Source organism: Populus euphratica, unplaced genomic scaffold (assembly GCF_000495115.2).
Source record: "Populus euphratica unplaced genomic scaffold, PopEup_1.0 scaffold6.1, whole genome shotgun sequence".
Classification (NCBI taxonomy): Eukaryota; Viridiplantae; Streptophyta; class Magnoliopsida; order Malpighiales; family Salicaceae; genus Populus; species Populus euphratica.
This window is the reverse complement of record NW_011499849.1, coordinates 2,902,924-2,926,962: the sequence shown is the minus strand read 5'-3', so window position 1 is coordinate 2,926,962 and position 24,039 is coordinate 2,902,924. Positions and strand designations below refer to the sequence as shown.

At 31.0% G+C, this 24,039-nt stretch overlaps 3 protein-coding genes across 6 annotated transcripts; all 3 read right to left on the bottom strand.

Annotated features, from left to right (window-relative positions):
- Positions 1–270: 270 nt before the first annotated feature.
- On the bottom strand, positions 271–2,259 carry AMY1 (alpha-amylase-like protein). 2 transcript variants are annotated; one of them, XM_011018903.1, is made up of 4 exons: positions 2,150–2,259; positions 1,921–2,053; positions 802–1,643; positions 271–628 (listed from the first exon to the last, which is right to left on the bottom strand). In XM_011018903.1, exons 1-4 carry the CDS (start codon positions 2,228–2,230, stop codon positions 377–379), a joined length of 1,308 nt encoding a protein of 435 aa, XP_011017205.1. In that variant the 5' UTR covers positions 2,231–2,259; the 3' UTR covers positions 271–376. The 2 variants fall into 2 exon arrangements, with proteins under 2 accessions (XP_011017205.1, XP_011017206.1); XM_011018904.1 differs by having other exon boundaries at positions 802–1,607; positions 2,150–2,258.
- A 4,165-nt stretch (positions 2,260–6,424) lies between these two features.
- SCP2 (sterol carrier protein 2) lies at positions 6,425–7,987 on the bottom strand. The gene is made up of 4 exons (XM_011018905.1): positions 7,608–7,987; positions 7,455–7,515; positions 6,836–6,938; positions 6,425–6,748 (listed from the first exon to the last, which is right to left on the bottom strand). The coding sequence occupies exons 1-4, from the start codon at positions 7,731–7,733 to the stop codon at positions 6,667–6,669; spliced, it is 372 nt and encodes a 123-aa protein (XP_011017207.1). The 5' UTR covers positions 7,734–7,987; the 3' UTR covers positions 6,425–6,666.
- A 3,028-nt stretch (positions 7,988–11,015) lies between these two features.
- Positions 11,016–14,364, bottom strand: LOC105120629 (abscisic acid 8'-hydroxylase 4-like). 3 transcript variants are annotated; one of them, XM_011018908.1, is made up of 10 exons: positions 14,039–14,364; positions 13,567–13,888; positions 13,147–13,296; positions 12,778–13,026; positions 12,540–12,629; positions 12,328–12,406; positions 11,921–12,027; positions 11,658–11,776; positions 11,392–11,495; positions 11,216–11,299 (listed from the first exon to the last, which is right to left on the bottom strand). In XM_011018908.1, the coding sequence occupies exons 1-9, from the start codon at positions 14,284–14,286 to the stop codon at positions 11,435–11,437; spliced, it is 1,425 nt and encodes a 474-aa protein (XP_011017210.1). In that variant the 5' UTR covers positions 14,287–14,364; the 3' UTR covers positions 11,216–11,299; positions 11,392–11,434. The 3 variants fall into 3 exon arrangements, with proteins under 3 accessions (XP_011017208.1, XP_011017210.1, XP_011017209.1); XM_011018906.1 differs by lacking the exon at positions 11,392–11,495 and having other exon boundaries at positions 11,016–11,299; positions 14,039–14,362; XM_011018907.1 differs by lacking the exon at positions 11,216–11,299 and having other exon boundaries at positions 11,355–11,495.
- Between the last annotated feature and the right edge of the window lie 9,675 nt (positions 14,365–24,039).

Genomic DNA, 24,039 nt, shown 5'->3' with positions numbered 1-24,039 from the left:
GAAGGAAGTTTGGGAATTTAGGGTTAGCGTTAGGATTTATAAATTAAGGATGACAGTTTATGGATGTTTGTGTTATATTATATAAGAGTACATTTATTTTTTCATTAAAATTTATAATTTAAGGATGACAGTTTATGGATGTTTGTGTTAGCTAAGCTCATCTTGTTGTTCTGTCTGTGATTGATGGATGAATCACAATGTGAATGCTGAAGCATTGCATACACGTCTATTTACTACTCCTGCCTCGTATAACTGTGAAAACAGAAGAAATGAAGCAGAGACACCTTAAGATCATGCAAAAATTAATTCTTCGTTGTCCACAACGAATTATTCTTGTAAGCAGTTTGATACATATGTAGCTACGGTATCCTGGTATTTACTGTTTTACCCACACACAATAATCTGCTCCAGATGCAGCAACCTGGAAGTTTGAGGGAATAAGGTTTCCAAGATCCATCTTAGGTCCAATCTTCATGATCACGTTACCATCGATTGCTGCCACATAAAGATCAGCATCAGAGGCTAAAATATTCACAGTGCTTGCAGAACCAATCCCAGAAGTTCTCCTAATTGTTGTCAATTTGCCAATTTCTGTCTTTAGGCCCCAGTCAAAAAAGTGATCATAAAACTGCAAAACATAGAAAGCTTCTGTAGTTAGGAATATTATATGTGAGTTTCCTAATATATTAAACGGCGAAAAGAGGAGAAGAGTTTACAAAAACTGGCAGATGACATGCTAAAGAGCATGATAGTAGTATTATTGCACGGACAAACAAATTGAAAAAAGGGAGATGAAGTTACAATGGATGGGGTCCCAGGATGAGTGAGAATGTAGGCATATCCCTGCATGACTTTATCTGATGGAAATGGCCAAAGCTTTTGAGTAGACCCGGTGTCATGATTGTCAATGAAAGTCACAGCATTTTGTGGCAACAGGCCAATCAATCCTGGTGGCTTTCCATTTGAGTCCTTCAACCTCCATAACTCTCCTTGGACAGCAGCTTGAAGTATCCCTTTTGTTGTAAAATCAAATGCTGTGACAGCACCACCAGCTGCTTGAATCCAATCTTTTAGTCCACCACGGTGCGCATCCTGGTTATAGACAGGCTTTCCATCCTGGCCATAAGCAAGAGAGTCCCATTTTTCACCAACTGCAAAATCTGGTGAAGTATTTTTCATATAAATTTTGGTAATGCTAGGAGCATATCCCCTAACAAAGTCGAATCGCCATCCATCAAATCCTATTTCAGACTTTAACCAGTTCATCCAATCTGATAACTCCTTCTGAACTCTAGGATTGAGGTGGTCAATATCAGGGGCACCTCCAAAGTCACCTCCTGTATCAGGATTTCCTTTGCCATCAGAATAGGCAGTGTCATCACTGCAAATGAGGGACGGCCCCCAGTCAAGGCGATCATCAGAAGTTCCACCTTCAAAAATGCACCATATTCCTCTCCCATCTTGCTTCTCAGCAGTTCTATGGTTTATGACAATGTCTGCCAGGCATTTAATTCCCTTCTGATGGAAAGCCCCAATTAGTGATTTCAATTCACCCTGAGATCCATATTTTGATGCACTCAGATCATAAAGCCTGCCTGGCATATATCCTAGAAGAAATTTAAGTAGAGGGTGTATTATGTCTTCTGAAAAGGAATTCAAAGATCAAATAAAGAATACCAAATGGTCACTTTCTGTCAGGTTTTTTTGTTTTTAAACATAACTCGGATGTTCTTCGTTATTAATTGTAAATCACATGCTTATTCAAATTAAATGCAATAACTAAACACCTCTTGCCATCGAAGTTACTATTCAGGTAAGTAAATAGCATCAGAGACAAAATTTCTACCTTGTAACAGAGAACACATGAGAACCAATTAATAAAGAAATGATACTTAAAATGAACAATTATTCATAAAGTACCTTGCGGTGCAACTGACTGAGAGGCTGGAGGAAGCCAGACATGAGTAATTCCAGCATTAGCCAAATCAGGAACTAAGTTCTTTAGTGTGTTGTACCATCCTCCTGCCTGATTACATGACTCCCAGTTGAACCCCTGTCACACGATCACCAAACCCATGAACAATTAAATTTACATGTACAAAATCGATTAGGATTTGAGAGGGATAAGATTGGGTGGTTCATGCCTTACCTGAAATAACAAAGCAGAGGAAGTGAACAAAGGGAAAACTGAGAGGAAGAGAGAGAAGAAGCAGAAAGTGAGAAATCTCATTCTGTTTGTTATGTTTAGGGTGATGGATTTTGATGCTGTCTCTTTTTATAGGTCTCATTGGCGTGTTGGTGCTGTAAGAATCCAAAGGGGAAACCAAGTTGTCCATGATAACTCGTGAAAGTCATAGTCAATCAATGCTAGAAGTCGTTGCTAATTGATGGCCTAATTGATTTTGACTAAGTGGACGACTCTAGAGATGACAGAATTTTTCTTTATTGGATTCGAGCACTGTTGATGTTAGGCACTTGGACTCCTAAACTAGCCAACCCAGCATCCGCATAACAGAAGCAACGATGGATAATTCAGGAAACAGCAGAATTAATTGATGGGATAGATTTAACAAAGGAGGGAGCGTAAGTTATTGAAGGGCAAAGACATGAATTCTAAGGTGTGTGCGCTTATGTAAACTAAAAGCAGCGGAGGCCATAACTGAAATAGTAACGTAGAAGAAGATAAGAAGGGGCGAGAGGTCTGAAAAGACAGAAAAAGCTCATCTTTTTTATAGTTATCATCACTGCACTAGCCGGTTTGTGCTCGAGCGCGTTCACAGATGAATGAGAGTGCATAGGTATTCATGGTTGGTTTCAATTTTTCCAACCCCGTATTCTTCTCTCTCTCTTAAATTTGCTAGCTACCTGTGGTAGTCTTTAGAGTAGGCATTAATCATGGTTTAGATAGTTTTTAACACGTGATTTGTTCGAATCAGTGTTTAGTGGATCATATGCATTTGATGTTGTTTCTGTATCTTTTACACAATATATGAATCTACCGTTAGCAATAGGAACGTAATATATGAATCTACTGTTAGTAATAGGAACGTAAAAGACTGGTTTAAACTGATCGTTTTTTTTTTAAAAAAAAAAGTTAAATTAAAAGACTGGTTTAAACTGATCGTTTTTTAAAAAAAAAATTTAACTAAAAATAATTTAAAACAAAAAAAATAAAAAACACGATTTGACGATTTTTATAATTTGAAATGGTAATGCCAGTTATCGAAAATGAAATGTGAACGGGATGGGATGGGATGGGATGGGATGTATGTGGATGCGATGACGTAAGAGAAATGGCGGATTTCAAGTGTAAAAAGAGTTTTGCTAGCATTTCGCTTAAAGCCGGCCACACGCCCTCATTGTGGAAGGAAGACAGGAGGATAGGAAAAGAACCGTGAGGCGTACAAGGCACGAAGTGCTAGCGAAGATAATTAACCATGTACTAAAAGACGGGCTTTCACACCCAAAACGCTAATTGTCTGAGCTTCTTTTTTTTTCACTTCAAGTCCCTGAAAATCTTACAGTTGTCAACTTTAGTCATTAAAACTTCTTTCCCTTTCAATTAAGTCCTTCTAAGTTCTGTTTTCAGTGCTTTTATGCACTCAAAACAGTTGAAAGATGAAGGACCAGAGTTGATATCCAGGAAGAAAAGGAGCCCTCCAACACAAAGGGCACACAAAATTGTAATTTGGTCCTTAAAATTTGAATGTTGTCATAAGTTGTCCCTATCCTTTTAGTTTAGTGTGTTTAGGTCCTTAATTTCTTTTTTATTCATTTTAATCCCTAATTTTTGAGAGAAGAAAAAAAAAGCCATAAAAAATGATAAAAGAAAAGGAAAGTTGTCAATTAACCATAATCCAATAACAAAAGATATCAATCTTGGTATCATTAGGTTTCTCTTGATAGGAAAAGTTTTATTGAGGTATTTGTTTACTTTTATCTTCCCAAAAAAGTAAATCAAGGTTTGGCAAAAAAATTATTTTGTTTAATTTTGGATTTTTAACTGATTTAGGATGATTTGATGTCTAAAACTGGCTTATTTATATGTTTAGAATGTGCTTATTTATATGCTTAGAATGTGTGTAGGTATTGTCAAGTGAGAAATACAATTAAAAAATAAATTTTTAGGGTTTCAAAACTTGAAATCTAATTTTTCAATCATTTCTAGTGGTTGAAATCTTTATTTGTTAATAACACATTGTTTATTATAAAAAATGACACATCATCATTAACTTTTTTTTTAAAAAAAATTAACAACGTTTCATGTATCCTATTTTTTTAACCAAAATAAAAATGTTGGGTGAGCAAACCTCGTCTTGTAGGCCTATACATACCCAAGCTTTGTTTTCCAGCTAGGTTTATGAGTCCAACCTTTCAAGTCCATGTGATTGATTATTTTTTTTAATTTAACCATTTATCTTTTATTAAATTTTAATTAGAATCTAATTATAAATAAAATAATTAAAATTATGCTTAAAATACTTTTCATTAAATACCATTTAGTTTGTTTTTGTTTTCAAATAAGATTATAGCAATTTTTTAATAATATTACTAATTATTTTATTAATTATTATATATAAATATAATATGCAAATTCTTTTTAAATTTTTTATATTGAATATTCAATAAAAATAAAAAAAATTATCAAGATATTTTTTTAATTATAAATTCATTACCAAATTTTCTCAAATTATTTATTATAAATTCATTACCAAATTTTCTCAAAAAAAAAATTTTCTTCAATTGTATACAAAATTTCAAGACATGATTTCAAATATTTTGTAATTGTAACATGCATTTAAGATCATTATAGGTTTTTTATTTTAAAAACAATGCTTTTTATAAATAAATAATATTTTTGTTAAAAAAAAATACATTGATAAGGAAATGTTGTTTAGGTTGAAGAGATAATTTGTTACTTGTGTTAAGCTATTAAAATTGTTACAAAAAATAATTTTAATTGCTTTTACTCTTAATTAGAAAAACAAGCTACTGATAAAAAAATATTCTAGTAAAAGAATTACATGAATAAAAAAATAATTGTTCGTTTAATAAAATATATATATTTTTAAAATAATTTAAATAGTAGCTTTTCTTAAAAATATTTATTTTAATTGTAAGAGACCGTTGTTAAAATATATTTAAAAAATTACCCAGCACAATCATGGATAAAATGAATGGAACAATAGCAATAAACTATTTGCATAGGCATCTATTTTTTGCATCTTAAAAAAAAAGATCAATTTTTTATTTTAGTCTTGAATTGACAATAACAACTTTTCTTGCTATTTATTCATATAATTTTTAATTTTTAATTCATTTTATTAGACGTGGATATTGTCTTTTCATCACTTAATTATACCAAAACATGTATTTATTTATAAAATCAGCACCTTCTTTGTGTAAGAAATCAATTTGAAGGGTGTGTTTGTTGATATGATTATGCCGTGCTTTTTAAAAAAATTATTTTTTTAATTAAAATTTTTAGTATTTTTTAATTATTTTGATATACTAATATTAAAAATAAATTAATAAAAAATATTATTTTAATATATTTTAAAATAAAAAAATATTTTTAACGTGGGTTACCTTGTTGGTTAAACCAAACAAGCCACGCAAGAGCCCCAAAATTTGCTGAAAAGCAAGACCCCCCCAGCGTGTACTCATGGGAAATTGGTAACTATTGGTTGGGTAGTGGCTTTTGAGAGTTCAGACTTCAGAATTTGTTGATTTGCTCTTCCAAAGACAACTAATCAGACCGATAAAGAATGCGGTCAGCCTGTATGCTCAGAGAGGGAGTTAAGGACGACTATCCGGTCGCTGATGAGAAGCGTATCAAAGCCCTACCAGGCCCTTCAAAAGTTTGGCAATCCCTCCCCCGCCCCCCACGGATTCTAAATTAGTTCAGCCAGTCGAGAGATTTTCCTCTTTCGATATGTAGAATAGAACCAACAATTACCAAACAGCAAAACTGAGGCAGCCAGGAAGCTTGTACTAGATGCTTTCAAGTAGCAAAAATGCAGCACCCGCTAAATTTTCCAAATCCTCCCATTTAAGACCCACTCACCCCTTGTCCGGAGCACAGGCTCCGAGTTAAATGCCCCACAGATGAGACAGAGACAACTATGATCAGCACATCCATCACTGCATTTCTTTATATTTTCTCTCAAACATAGCGTTGTCCATCAGAAACTCACTCAATAACGTTTATTGGACACCAGAAGCAACTAGGCAAGCATTGATTTAACTCTCCCCTAGTCCCTGTCCCAGGTCCAAAAGTTCAAGGTAGTAGCTCCTAGCTCCTACTAAGGAGACCAGTAACAAAAGTTCAAGGTGACAAACATTTCAATGTGGTTCACAGGAATATGCATATGATTAGATAATAAATTATGCAACTTAGGAGTGAACTTCAAGACACAGATGCGATACGAACAAATTAATGATTGCACAATCTAATGGTTTAGTCCGAGAGACTAGAAGGACATGCAAATTGATCAACAGAGAGGATTCTGGAGCTATTTATAGATTGCTATAGACTTACTGCCTCCAATCTAGTCCCCATATTACATGACAAAAAAGAAAAAGAAAAAAACAATTTATGAATTCATCAACAATAACAGATGTTGATGGACAGCTTTCAAACAGTTCTACACTCCTGGTACTAGCTCACAGCTTTGCAGGCTTCGGGAAGATATCGGGAGTGAATTTCTGCGCAGCACTCAAACTGCCCTTGATCTTCAAAGCACCCCTGCTTACATCAAATGAAGGAGGCAAATAAAAAACAAGCAGCAAATTGAATTAAGGCAGGATAGAATAAAACAGCTAAAGTTCCCACCTCATGAAAGCAATCTGGGGATTCAACTTTCCATTAGCAAGCTTTATAAAATCTTCGTCCTTCAAGGAAAATGTGGCATCAGGTTTCCCTCCTTCGTATTGCCCTAAATTTCAAAAATCTTGCACAATCAACAATTACACTAGTTCAACAAAAAGGACAATTGTGTGTGCGCGAGCGCGAGTAAGAGAGAAAAATTCTAGTATCTAATGCATTGTATGATTGATCTCACCCAAAAACAAAGCGTATCAGAAGAAAGTCAAGATCTTGTAGTTCTCACCTAGCAGAAACCTCAGAATACTAGAAAGCGAAAATGCTTCCATCACCATGCTTTTATACATCAGTTGTTCATACACCATCTACTATCAGTCCTGGTTGCAGTAGAGGGACCAGTATACTAATTCAACATACTAAAGATCCTCTCCTTTCATCAACCAATTTTTTTTTTTAAAAAAAGTTTTTTTTAGTTGATCTCCGGTTGTACAGGTCATGAAATAAGAAATAGGGCCAAAAACATATTGGAACCTCCCATTTTATTTATTTGCAAGACGTAGCTTTGTGTGTGTACCAAAATTCCAATCGGATAGCAGAAGAAAAGCAAACTTAATGGAAAAACCACTACCTTTGATGACCTCGCCTTTCTTGAGATCAATAGTGTAAATCACCTCATCAATCCCAATTTTCTAAAACACAAACCCATAAGAAAATCACCATAAAACGAAAAGAAAACAATCTAAACATACACAATCAATCATAGAAAAAAAGGGGGGGTTACCTTGGGGGAGATATTGAATTGATAGACAAGGTTAACCTTATTTTTGACAGCAATACCTTCTTCGGTCCCAAGGAACCTCTTCAAAAGCTCAAAAATGGCGTCTGACTTTAGCTCTGTAGTAGCCATTGCCAATATGTTATGTTGCTGCTTTGATAGATTGATAAATATATAGAATTTAGTTTTGTGGGTTATTATCTTGTTTCAAAGAATTAGATGGGGTTGGGGTCGACGGATTTTGCTTATGGTAGTTTGATCGAGGTAGATGATGAGATAATGAGGTGGAGGAGGAGGTCACGGTGGAACACGCATCCCAACACCCTGTTTGTTTTTTCTTATGCTTTACTATTTTCTTAATTTATTTCCCGTCACGACGTGTTTCCTGTCCTTCACCTTCGGGAACCTCTTTCCTCAACTTGGTTGGTTGATTTTCCTTCCTTCTAATTTAGGTCGACCTCAATTTAATCCCTAATCAATATATTCTTTTTTCTATGGGATCCTGATCCTATAAATTTTATCAATTTGACTTCAAATATTTCAGGAAATTCTAAATTGTCCTTTTCCATTAACTTCGACCACACTTTCTTCGGATTGATATCTTTTTATTGCATGAAGTATGCTCATTATTCAAATAATATTAATAAAAACTGAAGACTAGACTCCATTGAGAAATGTAGATAATATTTGGAACCTAACTGATAATGCTTGTAAGTTTAGGACCTAATTGAAAATATATATACAATTGAGGAATTAAAAACAAGGTTTACCTTACCTTACAAGGTCGGTTTCTTCAATTGTCTTACCGACACAAACTAGTATGGTTTTGTAATTGAGGTCGAGGTGTTGATTAATATTGTAGTTTAATTGTATTTTTAAAATTTTTAATAAAAAAATTATTTTATATATATATATATTTTTAATCATTTTTAAATGATGATATTGAAAATAAATTTTAAAAATAAAAAATATTATTTTAATATATATTTTTTTTAAAAAATTACCACAATCCTAAACATTCACATTATAGGAATCTTAAACAAATATTTTTCAGTTCGTCTAAGATCAGGAAAGTAAGCAGACTCTTTTTTTTTTTTTTAAGGTTAATAAACCTAAGCAGGAAATTAACTTTGCAGTACCAGTGAGAACTGATACGCATTTACTTGACCATTAGAGTCTCTCGGTGGATCCAAAACCTCATTTTTTATCCATGCCAGAACAGAAGGAGAATCCATTGTTGTGCACTTGTGCCGCTAGAGCCACCGCTGGGCTCTAGGTTTTACGCATTATAGAGCCTGCTTCTAGCCGCAGTGGTCTCAGCCCCTTCTTCCTTTATTTCAATGTTGCGGTGTTCATTGCCGTTACAGTTACATTACAATTATAAAATAAATTATGAAAAAGAGTTGTTTTATAATTGCAGTTATTTTTAATCTTCTAAAAACTTCCCCGTGGGTTCTGGGAGCAGTCCACAGTGATTTATTTTCCCCTGTTTAGTTCTTGAAAAATATTTTCTACTATAAAAATTTAAAATTTTTTCTTTCTATTTCAATCGCATGGGTTGTTGTAGTGTAATCCATAGGGATCCTCTTCTTTTTTTTCATTTTATTCCTTGAAAAAAAAATACTAAACATGGATTTTAAACTTTATTTCTTTTCAATTTTGTCCTCCCACTTTAACACTTTGTAATGTTTTTAGGATTTAAAATTTGATTTAATCTGCATGCTCTAGCATATCCAATATGAGATATAATTTGACATTTAACATTGCTACAGAAAGAATAATTTCTGGTTCAGCCATTTCATAAAACAAGCCTTGCGCATTACCACCCCCTCAAAAAAATACGTATAGAAGGAGCGAGCTATATCAGTAAAATAAAATGGGTGAGTTGTTGGAGAACCAATTCCTTTTTTTTTTAATAAATATGAATTTTCAGGTTAAATTACGTATAGCTTGATTAATCTTACAAATATTAAAACTAATAATTATATAAATTTTTAATAATTTTCAAGCTTATAAAATTTAAAATGATAACTTAAAAAAAACACATCTAGAATCTAATTCATTCAATTACACAACTTAAAATTACCGGTTGCTCTTTTGCCATACAATTGCATCAGTAAGATCAGTAATGATAACTTTGTTCATGATTGCTTAACCATTTGATATGTTGAATCGATTTCATAAATTTATATATAAAAATTTATAATTTTAAAATTTAACTTGGAATAAATTTTAATTTTAATTAAAAATATATATTATTTTCAGCTAAACCTAGTTGATTAGTAGGTTTTTAAATTTAACTTGATCTATATCATATCTTTTTTAAAAAGATAACAAAAATATTCTAATAAAAAAATAATTAAATGAAATTGACTCAACAATTTAAAAATTGATGAAATGAGGTAAATATGCTTGGTATTCAAACTTTAAAGAGTAGTTTAATTGATCAAATTTTAAATTTATTTTTTAATAGTTATGAGTTCAAGCTTTTTTAGAAAATAAAAATTACTGAATGTTTACATGTTCAAATTTCAAGGTTATAAAATTAGATAAGATATATATAATTTAAATTGAATATTTAATAATAAAAAAAAGTAAGCCTGGTACTCTCAAAGTTCTTATTCGGGTTTCTTTTGCTTGCTTTAGTTTTTTCTGTCATCTGTCTACATTTTCTTAAGAGAATCACTCATTTGTTTTGCATTGTTATTTTGTTGGAGTTGGAGAACAAGTTCTGAAACAATGTCATTATCATGGCAAAAACATTTGTGCGCTGCATTAAAATTATCAGTACCGGGCAAAATAAATGAGAGAGGGAAAGAGAAAATGTAAAGTTTCAAAAAACAAAAATTGCTGGGAGGCACGTGCAACCAGGGTTGTTTGGGTAAAGCTCAATCAGCACAATTTTATTTTTTTTATTTTTTGGTGGTATATCAAATAAAATCGCACTGGTCAGTAATGATCCGACATTTTGTTTAAATTTTATTTATACAATTATGTAGGTGCAAAAATAAAGTTTTTTTTTTAAGCTTTGGACTAAGACTCTTCCAACCATCACATAAACGCAATTTGCACCTTATAAGGTATATTTCCAAATCAGAACATAACACATATAAAACTGTATTTTTGCAAGCATATTAGTCACTTAATAGATTTTTCATTAAAACTTGGAAATCTTCCCATTAACAAAATTTTAATAGAGTCTTCCCATTAACAAAGCATAGCCCAAATGGCAAGACTTTCTAATTTTTTGGGTCAGGCCCAAATAACTAGCATCCCTATCCATTTTCAATGCCATCTCGAGCAGATCGTGTGTTAGATTTTTATCTCAACACAGAAGAAAAATATTTAATCATCTCTTTATACATAGTTTTTTCATAATTTCTCCATGTAAAACTATGAAATTTTGGAGTGATATGGCAGATGCACTTACACAGAATACACGCATATTTGTTATATACAATGGCCAAGTCACAATGAGAATCGCAAGAGAAAGCATTGACGAAAAAACAGGACTATTGCTAATTAGGAGCAAAAATAACAAATACTCGGCTAAAAAGGCAAATAGCATCTCAGCTTATTTATCTAGAGCACCTATATCCTAGCTGGTATGTTCTTTCCAAAATCTGGCTGGAAGTCCATGCAATGGCACAGGGAACGGGCCGTACTGAATCCCACTTTGAGATCTCACCACTTCCCACCTGCGAACCAAAATACAAAAAGCCCTCGTCAATGTCTTGTACAGAGATTGGGCAATATTTTTACAGGAAAAAGAGTTCCTGCGAATTGTTACAGATCTCCAGCGTCCTCTCTAATAATTTTTACATATGTTGATCTTACTGAGGTGATAAAACATTGAATCTAAGATCCAACGTATTGTTACAGGAAAACGAGTTCCTGCAAATTCAGTGGTTAGTGTTTGGACATCAATACCATGATACAGTTTTTTTTTAGGAAAGTCCCATTGGAGGGACCGACAGGAGGATATCTCATTTTCGTTAACCAAACAGCAGACAGACAACACATTCAATAAATAGTTGTCGTGATTTTCAACACCACCTGAACTTGGTGAGCAAATGGTGGATCATGATAAGCATCTCCAACTTGGCAAGTTCATTTCCTGGACAAGCATGGTGTCCACGTCCAAATGGCATAAATGTATTTGGTCTTGGTGCAACCTACACCAATGGGGGAGAGGGGAGGGGGGGGGGTATAGAATGAGGATTAGAAAAAACAGAACAGAAATTCCCTCGGCCACAAACCCAAAAACTACCCTGTTGTTTTGGCTAAGGGGGGTTGAAAAGGTGAATGGCTATTCATACCTCAAACCTTGTTGGATCAAATTTTTGAGGATCTCTAAAATATTCTGGATTGTGATGAGTATTCCTGAACAAAGGAATCACCTTCCAACCTTTGGGAATCAGGTACCCTGTCACAAAAATTTCAGGGTCAGTCACTTTCCTCAAATGTCAATTTCTATGATAAATTGAAAGAATCATTGCCAAATCCAATATAAGTTCAATTGACCACTCCGTGTAAGTAGGATTATTTACTAAATACATGTGTGTTGGTCTGCAGGGATAACATAGCGTTGGGACTCTGTGATTTCTACTGGGAGTTAGGTTCGAATCGCTGGAAAGATAGGATGGATTTAGGAATACCCTCAGTGTAGTCCAAAGCCCATTTGGCTTCCACTGAAAACATAGATATGAGTTATTCTTCCTCTTACCCTTGTACTCGACATCAGCCACTGCTTCTCTAAACGTGAAGGATATAATGCTTGCCATTCTCAAGCTCTCCAACACAACCTGGCAGTACGTAGTTTCTCGCTATTAGCCGTTTGTAACAACAAAATGGCATCCCTCTTGGCAAATAAGTAAAACTACAACGAAATTCATGCCTTGTGCTTGAAAGAGTTGTGAACACAGTTCTGTAACGTACCTTTTGAGTAAATGGCATGTTTCTCGTTTGACTCCAACTCAATGGCTGATTACTTTCATCATTCAATTTGCGAATTGCGTTCTGTTCGGCCTATAGGAGACAGCATCACCATTAATTATCATCAATTACTACATTTACTGTATTTTTATAAAGATAGAATTCATAACCAGAGACGAAACAGATGGGAGAAAGTCTTGTTCTAGACTCTGCTGATAATTTGGCTTGTTCTTAATCGTACCTTTACAGCCTCTAGAACTCTATGGTTGTCATGGAGATACTTGGCAATCCATGTCATGGCACTAGCTGTGGTGTCTTGAGCAGCAAAAAACACTCCAATAATGTTATCCGCTATTTGATCATCGGTAAGGAGTTCTCCTTTCTCATTTTTCGAGTTCAATAGACAACCGAAGAGATCCTTTACAAGCAATCTCTTCTCTTTTCTTTCACGAATAATATCACCAAGAATCTTGCCTAATCTCTTTCTTGCCTGAAGAACATCGATTTTTGAGAAATTATTTTAAGTCGGTGATTGTCAAAGGACGTGCAATTAATGAAACAGAATTGAACAAAATCTGATGTCAAATGTACTCTTGTTTGTTTTGCTTACCAGCACTGCCTTCCTGTAAGGAGTTCCTGGGAGGCTTGTTGGAAAGGAATTGTAGCCTTTATCCACTATTCTGTAGTTCCTTTTCATTTCTTCTCTGTATTGGGCTTCCAAACTGCCAAAAATTGCTAGTATTCCTACTTCAAAAGAAAACTGCGAAGGTAAAGGACAAATCCATGAGAACTATAATGATTCTCGAGTAGAAGTATAAAAATAATACAAACATAACCTTAAAAAGTGCTCAGTTGTATGGGCAAGGAATATAAAACTATACAAATATTCACTAAGAATAAATACTTAAAGAAAGCCACATAGGATATAGTCTGGGTGTAGCAAGATATCAAAGGTAGAAAAGTACCATTAAAAAATTGATCCAATCATTCGTGTGAAATATTGACTACAAATTGAACCACATCAACTGACCTTTTTCATTTCTTGAAAGGTGTTAAGGACATGTCCACCATCCCATGAATCTAAGGTAGAGGCTGCTGTGGTTGAAATATCAGCAACCAAATTTCGGATTGAATTCAGAGATAAGGAGCTCTGAACCAACTTCCTTAGACGAATATGGTAATCTCCTTGATGGAAAAAAAGAGCTGATGGACCAATCAAATGTTCCTTACTTTTGGGATATGTTGGCTTGAACAAATGAGGTTGAGTCACAAGCACAAACCGAGCTGCCTCTGGGCTAGCCAGTATAATACACGGGCAACCAAGAATGTGGGTCTTGAATATTTCTCCATACCTATATCACCAAGGACACCAAATGCAATTGCATGCACAAGAATGCTCATAAAGACTGAAGAGAACTACATATTGATCAGATGATCATCATGGAAAATATGGGAAATACTTAAAATGATAAACACACACACACACACACACACAAAACCACCTTTTTTGTTTGGATGCAAAGAAGACATTTGGGTCTTGAGAGTAGAGTTGAAGAGTCTCTCCAATGTAAGGCCAACCCATTGATCCTGGTGGAAGCTTAATTCCTTTACTGGGTTTTTTCTTTTTTCTTATCTTAATTATATAAGACACTACACTTATGAGAAAGATGAGAACGTAAGCCAGAATCCCTCCCATCTCTGTCCCAGTCTCTGTCTCTCTCCCCTTGTGAGTAGGTGTTAGCCACAACATAATACAAGGTAATGGAAATAGTTATTCTAGTCATGGAGAGAGCAGGAGAGAGCCGATTTATAGATGTGCAGAGGACATATAAAAGACAAAAACACTAATCTGGTGTCTCATTTTATTTATGGTAGTAATTTAATTCGAACAAATTCAGAGAACTTCTTATCACACGGGCAATTTTTACCATGGAGGATATTCACGTTCAAGCCTATCCAGATGTCTTACAATTTTCTTGTTAAGGCTTACTATCACCAGAATTCACCATTTGTTAGCCATCGATCACTCCTACTTAATTTTTTTATATTATCTTCAAAGGGAAAAAACAGAATCACAAATCTTTTTACTTTGTTGTTCCTAGCCCCCAAGTCCAGCTTGAAGAATTGCTAAACGAATAGCTGACTAGAACATCCCCTGACGAGGGCATTTTTCTCATCTAGATAGTGGTGTGGAGACAGGGGTCATTTGACAGTTTTACGTTCTTGTTTGTTTTAATCGCTACAGTTTTGAATCTTAGATTCTTAGTTTTCGCTATTTGTCTCCCATGTATATATGGACTGCACGTAACAGATTGAATTAGGCTTTTGTGGTAAGAAAACGTATCTTTTCGGTGATGGTGGCGGCAAGGGTTGGTAGAAATCCTACATTCATGGGAGAATGAAAGCTCTGTATCACAGAAGAAAGGAAAAAAAGAGGTATTGATGATCATATTTCAATTTGCAGCCTATCTTGGTTCTCAAAACAGTAATATGGATGTGTAATGTGTAAAGAAAATTATCTGCGCTTAAAATTTCCAAAAAACCCTGTTTATTGTGTTCTTGTGTGGGGAGCAACCCTGTTTTATGCATTCATGATTTTACTAGAAGCAGATAGACAGACAAACAGACAATGTTATTCCAAAATCGCCATACTGTGAAAGTCAAATCAAACAGATCAATGAAGATTCGATACAGCTTCGAAAATAGATTTTTCTAGAAATTCAAGACGAAAAAAAATGATTGGATGATCAACTTTTTTTATGGTAGTTTGGGCAGGTAATCTGACATGATGTCATGCCACCGTCCTATATAATCATTACAAGAAACAACTTGTGTCTTCCTTCTTGACTTCCATATAACTTCCCCTGCATGAGGGTCTCCAGTGAAAAATATTATATTAAAAAGTTAAATAATTTTTTTTAATAGTATAAATATAATTTTTTAATTATATGTATTTTAATAGTAAAAAGTTATTTAAAAAAACTAATTATATATTAATATATTTTATGTTAAATTAATTTTAATATAATTATATAACTAATTTAAATATATTTTATGTTTTAAACTTTTAGATATAGTTAAAAATCTGATAAGGATTTAGATAATAACAATTAAAAATTGAATAATAAAAGTTATAATAATAGTTTAAAATCAAATAACGATTGGAAATTAAATATTAACTTGTGTCTTCCTTCTTGACTTCCATATAACTTCCCCTGCATGAGGGTCTCCAGTGAAAAATATTATATTAAAAAGTTAAATAATTTTTTTTAATAGTATAAATATAATTTTTTAATTATATGTATTTTAATAGTAAAAAGTTATTTAAAAAAACTAATTATATTTTAATATATTTTATGTTAAATTAATTTTAATATAATTATATAACTAATTTAAATATATTTTATGTTTTAAAATTTTAGATATAGTTAAAAATCTGATAAGGATTTAGATAATAACAATTAAAAATTGAATAATAAAAGTTATAATAATAGTTTAAAATCAAACAATAACGATTGGAAATTAAATATTAATAGTTTAAAATTAAATAATAATAGTAAACTTTCATATGAATACTATAAATAAAAATATGAAATAATTGAGTGAGAAAATGAGTTATTTGCCAACGATTATAAAAATAATTATTGATCAACAATTATTTATTTTTATCTTTTTTATAAGAAAATATAAAAATAACTCTTCATGTAATAAATAGCTAAAATAATTATTTATTTGTGAGTGAGAAAATAAAAAAAAATAAAAGTTAAAAATATAATTTTTAATATTTAATTTTTTATTTAATTTTTTTGTTGGAGATGTTCTGATAAGCTGGAAGAAAACGCAATTTATTGAGAGAGAGAGAGAGAACCTAATATTCTTACAATAGCATTGAACAACTCACAGTCCTACATTAATCACAACTCTGTTTGATTTATCCTTTACATTGGTTGCGTTACCTTCGACTACAAAACGACACACAATCCCCTAATTCGGACCACCACGATTGGTTCTTCAATATGGCTGAGAACTGGCCGCATCAGTCCCTTGATTTGCCGAGAATGAAGCACTGATTCAACAGCGTCATGATAAGAACTTCACAAGGGATTAGGTGCATTCGTTTTGCCTCGGCAGCAGAGGGTTTGACTAAGCTGTCAAATGCTTATTTCCTAGCAAATGATTTAACCTGGACTGAGTGCGCAAAACCTAGACTTCTTTTTTTTTTTTTTCATGGTTCTTAAAAGTAAAAACTTAACTACTAGATATTGCTCAATCATTTCATCTTGCTATATCATAAACGTCGTTAACTTTTATATCATACTATCATTAATAAATAATACTCTAATGGCTATGAATTATAAATTAATTTAACTTTTCATTAAGTTTTTAGCAAAAACTATGGTTGACTAAAATTAATTAGAACTCAACTAATTATCCATTATTTCTTCAATCTAGACTTATTCAACTAAAAGTAATATATTTTAATTATTATCAATTCCATATAGAATCATTTTTTTTCAAATCTTCAACTTAACCATAAAATTAATTAAAAAAATTAATATCCATTAAATTATTCATCATTTCTTCAATTCTAACACACTTGAATTGCAAAATCACACTTAGTTTTATCAATTAACAAATTAAGTCCATTTCTCTCAAATTCTAAGCAAACTTTAAAATACAAATTATATATTAATATAATAAAATTATTATTATAAATCAAGTAAAACACGTAAATATACATGCACACTATAAAAGTATGCAAACAAATAAAAAAACAGGTTTTGGTATTTGATGGAGTGAAGCTTGATAAGAAATTTAAAAAAAGAAAGTTGTTTCGGTGGCTGGATTTTAATTGGGGTTGGGGAAGGAACTTGGTTAGGGTTTGAATTGAAATCAAAGAAAAGAGGAAGAAGACAGTGTTTTAATTCCTTTTAAAATCGTTGACTAAAATTCTATATGTCAGAAATGTTGAGGAAATTTATCTTTTATTTATTTTTATCTAATTTCCATTTCCATCATAAATCAAATTTTATGTTATAATTTTCAGTAATAAATAATAATAGAATATTTTTTTGTTGATATTTTCATTATTTCTTTTCAATTTTCTGCAATGGATTTTATGCGATACATGATGCATAAAATAGTTATAAATTTCATTTCTTAGGATTTTAATAATAATTTGACAAGCAAACTTGGTCATCAATATATATTTTATTTGTTAGTAAATAGGTTTTCTTCCTCCTCGAGGATTAAAATTCTATAGGAAGCCGCAAAACTGATGTGGCAATTAAGATAAAATATTTTATGACACCATTGCATCAAATAACAAAAAAACATTTTTTTATATAAATTTTCTGTTCGTTTAGATATTTCCTTTACGTATATTAGTTTTTGTATAACATTGATGAAATAATTGATCAATAAAAGCTTTAAGCTATTGGATGCGTGGCAAAAATAAACCTTTACGCTGTGTACAAATAACCATAGACAAGTAAGAAGGAAAATATGTAAAAGGCTTGATAGAAAAAAAGAAAAGAAGTAAAAATGTGAATTCCTTTTTTAAAAAAAAAATCTCTTACTTAAGTTGCATGAATGTAAAAATAAAAAATAAAACTATCAATGTCAGCACCCTTATTAATTAACATTAACCTTTTTTTATGATAAGGTACATTAAAAACATACAGTTTGAATGCATTGACACTTCACTACTTGATTTTTTAAAATATTTTCTATTTATAAATATATTTTCTTACGAATATATTAAAACTCCTTATTCTAGAAGGTATTTTAGTTTTAAATCAGAGTAGCATTTTAACACACACACACACACACACACACACACACACACACACACATATATATATTACGAAATGTTGTGGCGAGCAAGTTAGTGACTAATTTACCTGTTGTTCTTAAATTATGTTGTCATTTTTCTTGACTAAACCCATCGTGTTTTGAACAATTAATTAAAAAAATATCTTCCTGTTATCAATTTGGTCAATTTAGTGTATGTATTTTCAATTTTCATTAGATTTTTTAAATTTAAAAATTTATCTAAACTAACTGAGCACTCTTTTTTACCATCAGAGTAGTTATTATTATTATTAAATTTACTTTCATTTATGTTAATATCATTACCCATCTTATCCTTTTCCTTGAGTAATTTTTTTTCGATTTAAATGAATTGTATTAATTTGATTAAAATTAAAAAACAGATATTTAATTAATTAAATTGATAATAAAGTATGTTTTTTCATGAATTGATGAAAGCATTATGGAATGGAAATAATGGGTTGAGCCATCTTTCTAATTACCGATTCCATATTTAGTAGTTGATGCCACGTATTTTTTAATGCACGATTAAAGAAGATTTATTATGATGCAAAAACGAGACTCATTTCTAATACTAGATTGGAAATATAAAAATATTTTTTGCAACTTATGCTAGATTCACTACTCTTTCAAGTTTTTCTTTTCAAAATAAGACAATCAACAAAAAAAATAAAAATAAAAAGGAATCAAAATAATAAAAACAAGATTTTATATATATATATATAAGATAAATAAAATGAAATTTTTGTATTATATCCAAAAGAAAAGAAAGAAAAATCTATCGGAGTTACATTGTTGATTCACTGTTAACATATACTCTACCACTGATAAAATTTTAGTATGCTGCTCTTAACACCATTATTAAAAGGTAATATTTAAATGTTAGAGTAGTTTAAATGCACTACCTAAAAAATACTGATTTCTCCCGCTCGCTAATTATCATTTTAAAATATATTTTAAATATGTTAAACTGCATGATTTTTCTATGTATATTTAATAGTTATAATAAAATAATAATAAAATAATTAAAATACTCTTGGATGCAATTTCAATAATATAACATGTCAAGTGTAGTTAAGTAATTATAATATGAAGAAAAAAAAACCCTTGCCCTTCTAGTCTTACAAATGACCCTTATTTTTTATATATAACAATAAGCAAGTATATGTCGTTATTAATCCATACGAATATCAACATAAGATTAATTGCCTTTTGTTCTGGCTTGGTGCATGCAAGCAGCATTTGACATGTCATTAATATTCCACGCACCAAGATAAGATCAATTTCTTGTTTTTTCTTACAGCATTCTACTATTGGAAAATTTTGCCTAATTGCGCACAAGGTAAGGCCACTTGGCTAGTGGGGCTACTTTCATAAGCACCAGTGGCATAGCCAAGAAATTTCGTGTGCAGAGGCAGGGGTGGAGCTGGGATTAAATAACAGGGAGGGCCAAAAGTAATATAATAAGTATAAATTTTTATATGTAAATATGTTAATATATAAAAGTAAAATTAACATATTAAAAAAAGTGATATATAAAAATAAATTTAATATAAAAAATAGGATTATTAGTTTCAAAAAATAAATTAATTAAATAAAAACCGGGTATGTATTCTTTAAAGAATTTAATTTGGCTAGAAAAATCATGTCAAATTTATTAGACATGTGAGATAAAATTGATAATTTTAACGATTCTGCTAAAAATAAAATAGAAAAAAATCCAAACTTAATTAAATTAAACCTATAAAATATATTCATTTTATTAGAAAAAACAACATTTGTTATAATAAAAAAATCAAAAACTGGTAAAACTTGTAGATCTAGAAAAAAAATACCAGAATTATTTATATATATCGCTCATGAAATTCTAACAAACATAAAAAAAAAATTAAATTTGGATCATTAATTAGCTTATTTTGATAAATAATAAATTAATGGATAGCTTTATTTTAATCTTTCTGCATTGCTTTATATATATATATATAAAAAAAAACTCATAAAATTATTAATAAATATAAAAAGTAATTAAATTTAACAGGTTATATTTTTGTTTAGGTTATATTTTTGTTTTTACAACTTGGATGAAAAGATAATTTTATATTCAAAGATAATTAATTAATGAAATAATAATTTATTATTAGATAATTTATTATTTATTATATTTAAATACTAAATAAAAAATATTTAAAATATTTTACTGGGGTGTTTTGCAGGGGCCAGGCCCCTGATTGCCACCCCTTGGTTCCGCCTCTGTGCAGAGGTGAAATAAAGAAAAAATCTAGAAGAAACTAAAAGTTAAAATTTACTTAAAATTACTCAGTGGATAAATGTAAAAAAATCTTGGCAGGGAGTAGGGCCTACCATCCCCCTACCTCCCCTCCTGACAAGCACAAGTTATGTCACTAATGATAGCATAACTAGCCAAAAAAAAATTTTACATGCGTCATTGTCAATGACACAACTAAATAAAATGTGTAATTTTTTTCTGATTGTAATAATTTGTAAAATATTGTTATTGTTCGTGGAAATTTGAAATAAAAAAAAAATCTAGTACATTTTGCATTTTATCAAATGGCATCCAGCTGTCGGAATTCTTAAGGTATCCGACCTGTCAGATCAGGTCTGATTTCTCGATTGTCCCCACCATCTCATGCTGTACGAAAACAGAAACTGCATACGTGGAAGTCTCTGGATCATGGACTCCATCCTGTTGGGAGTTCTCAATCTCTCAATTAGGAGTACCCCTCCTTCCACCTTCACCGGCTCACGGTTCCATTGTCACCAGCATGGCTAGCTGGACTTTGACACTTGTCACAATCCCGACGGCCCATTTCGAGAAACTTCAGATACGATGTTGCTTCCTTCTATATATATATATATATGCACGCAGCACCCTCCGTGTTCAGTCTCCTCTACATTTAATAAATTAGTCTTAAAAATAAATCTTAAATTAATTCAATTTTCCTAATTTAAAAAAACTAATTAGTTTCTCTGGTTTTTTAATCTACGTGGAAAAGTCAAGAATTTTTTCTTCCACGGTAAGATAAAATGGTATTCGTATATTCAAAGTGAACGGTTTAAAATCGCACATTAGGGCCGATAAGTAACATTTGTGGTCTAGAAGGAGCCTTTTGTACGATAGCTAAAACCTTCTGAAAAAATGCATTCAACTTTAGGGACCATTTGGATTTTAGGTCGGCTGGGAAGTGGGAACAGCCCCTATTGACTCTGCTGCTGGGATGCACAAACACCATTGCCTTGAAAAGGGCGCCTCAAAAAGAATTTTAGTAATTTTACGTTCTATTAAAAAGATAATATGTTCAGATATTTTGAAGAAATTCATAAAAGAAAAAAAAGTATAGAATAATAATTTATTTTAAGGAGCAAACTATATTTAGCTGTAACACAGCTTATTAATTATATATCTAGGGCGTTAGCAGTAGATTTATAATTAGGAGAAGATTATAGGGACAATAATCCCCATCAATTTTTTTTCCAAAAATTCATAATAGCTTTTACTATGTGTTTAGAAGCTCAAATTTGCCATTCCATTCTTTTTAAAAATCTCCTCCAATATTTTCTTGATGGTGGTTTTTGTTGGAATAATTATGTATGAAGTTACAATTCAAATATATATATATATATATTCCGTCAATTCAATCTATGATCTAATAATTCTGTTTAAATATAACAGCAGTTTCACATGGTAATTTATTAGTTTGGACAACACGACTCGACAACACTTGCTTTCTCTCTGTCCTGTTTGGTTGCGAACCCTAACTCCGCCTTCGTTGGGCATCATCGACAACCCTAACTAAGAGTCAAATTCATCGTTGTCATATTGTTTGTCGTCGCAGAGCACTCTGCAAATGGAAGTTGAGCACGTATGTATAAGAAGAAAACAAACCAATAATTCGATAGGGTATATACGGGTGGGTCCCATGGTATCGATGTGGCCATCCATGATGTTTTTAGTCACATGGCCACTCTGCGAGGTAGCAAACCAGCCACCGATAGGCATGGTCCAGTAAAAGTAATAAGCGAAAAATAATTGGGTTAAAGCTTAAATAATTTTTATATTTAAATATATATTATTAATATTATTAATTTTTAAAAATTATTTTGATATTAACATATTAAAATAATTTTAAAAACATTAATAATTTGATATCAACGCATCAATATATATATATATATATATATGTATGTATGTATGTATGTATGTATGTATGTATGTATATGTCATTTCCTTTTTATTTCATATCAATATTTTTTTATTAAAAAAATCTATTTTCTGTGCTTTTTATTCAATTAACTATGCTACTAATAAAAAATAATTTTTATTTTCAAAATGATAAAAAAATTACATCAACTAAATATATTAATTTTAATTTAAAAACATATATATGTCCTTGATAGTTTTATTCATTGTCTTTCCATTATATATTTATTTTTATAATTATTTAATTAAATTAAAAATAGATTTTAGAAAATAAATTATTTAAACTTAGTCGAATCATGATCTAGGTAAGGTTACATGAATTAACCTGATTTAACATGATTTAATTCATAATATTAATATTTAATATTTTTTTAATTGATATTATTTTTAATTTATTATTTTTATCATGAAACCTATATCCGTGTGATTTTTGTATAGTTTATAATTCTCTTAATTTTTTTGGTAGAGAAAACTTTTTGATTTATTAGGTTTATCCATCTAAAAACTATAATGAATATTTTAGTGATTTTTTTTTACATATCTCAATGATCTCTTTTAATCTAAATTATTATTTTTAACGTGAAATCCATATCCGTTTGTTCGTGAGGTTGTTAAGAGATTAAATCTTAGATATTACTTACATCTCGTCGAAGGAAGGGAAATTTAATTGATAATGATTCCTAACAATATTGTATGTTGATTCTTGATTTTAAGTCAAACAATAGGTTAGCTAATAAGGGTGAAAAAGAAACAAATAAAGAATAAAAAGAAACAAAATTGAAGGTATTCATTTTGACCTGATAGTACAGAATTAATCATATGAACTGCCCTTCTTGAGTTCCCACAGAGTTATCTTGTATTTGATATATGCAAGCTGACTGTCTTCAACCCATTTTTTCTGGGTTTTTTGCAGATATCTTCACGCTTCAGTCCACTTTACAGAACATGTACGCATGCATCCTACATTGTTTGAACGTTCTTGGACTCCACTACTTCGAACGGAATAATCCAGTTGCTGATAAGATTTTATTTATTTTTGTATTTTAAAAGTGTTTTTGAAAAAAATTATGAAATTTTTATTTTATTTTATTACTTTAAATTAATATATTTTTTAGTGTTTTTAAATTATTTTGATATACTGATGTCAAAAATAATTTTTAAAAAATAAAAAAAAAAATATTATTTTGATATATTTTTAAATAAAAAACACTTTAAAATATAACTACAACTATATTCTCAAACACACTAGCAATGAATTTTTTGTATGTGTGTTTAATATCAGCAATATATTTAGCAATAAAAAAATTCAAAGTAATAAATTATTTCTTAAAAAATAAATTATCTAAGGAATCTACAACGAGTTTTCATCGTTGATGTGGCAATATCAATTTTGCAACTAATTAGCCGTCGTTGATTCTAAAACTAAGTATCTTTTTAAATCTTGATATA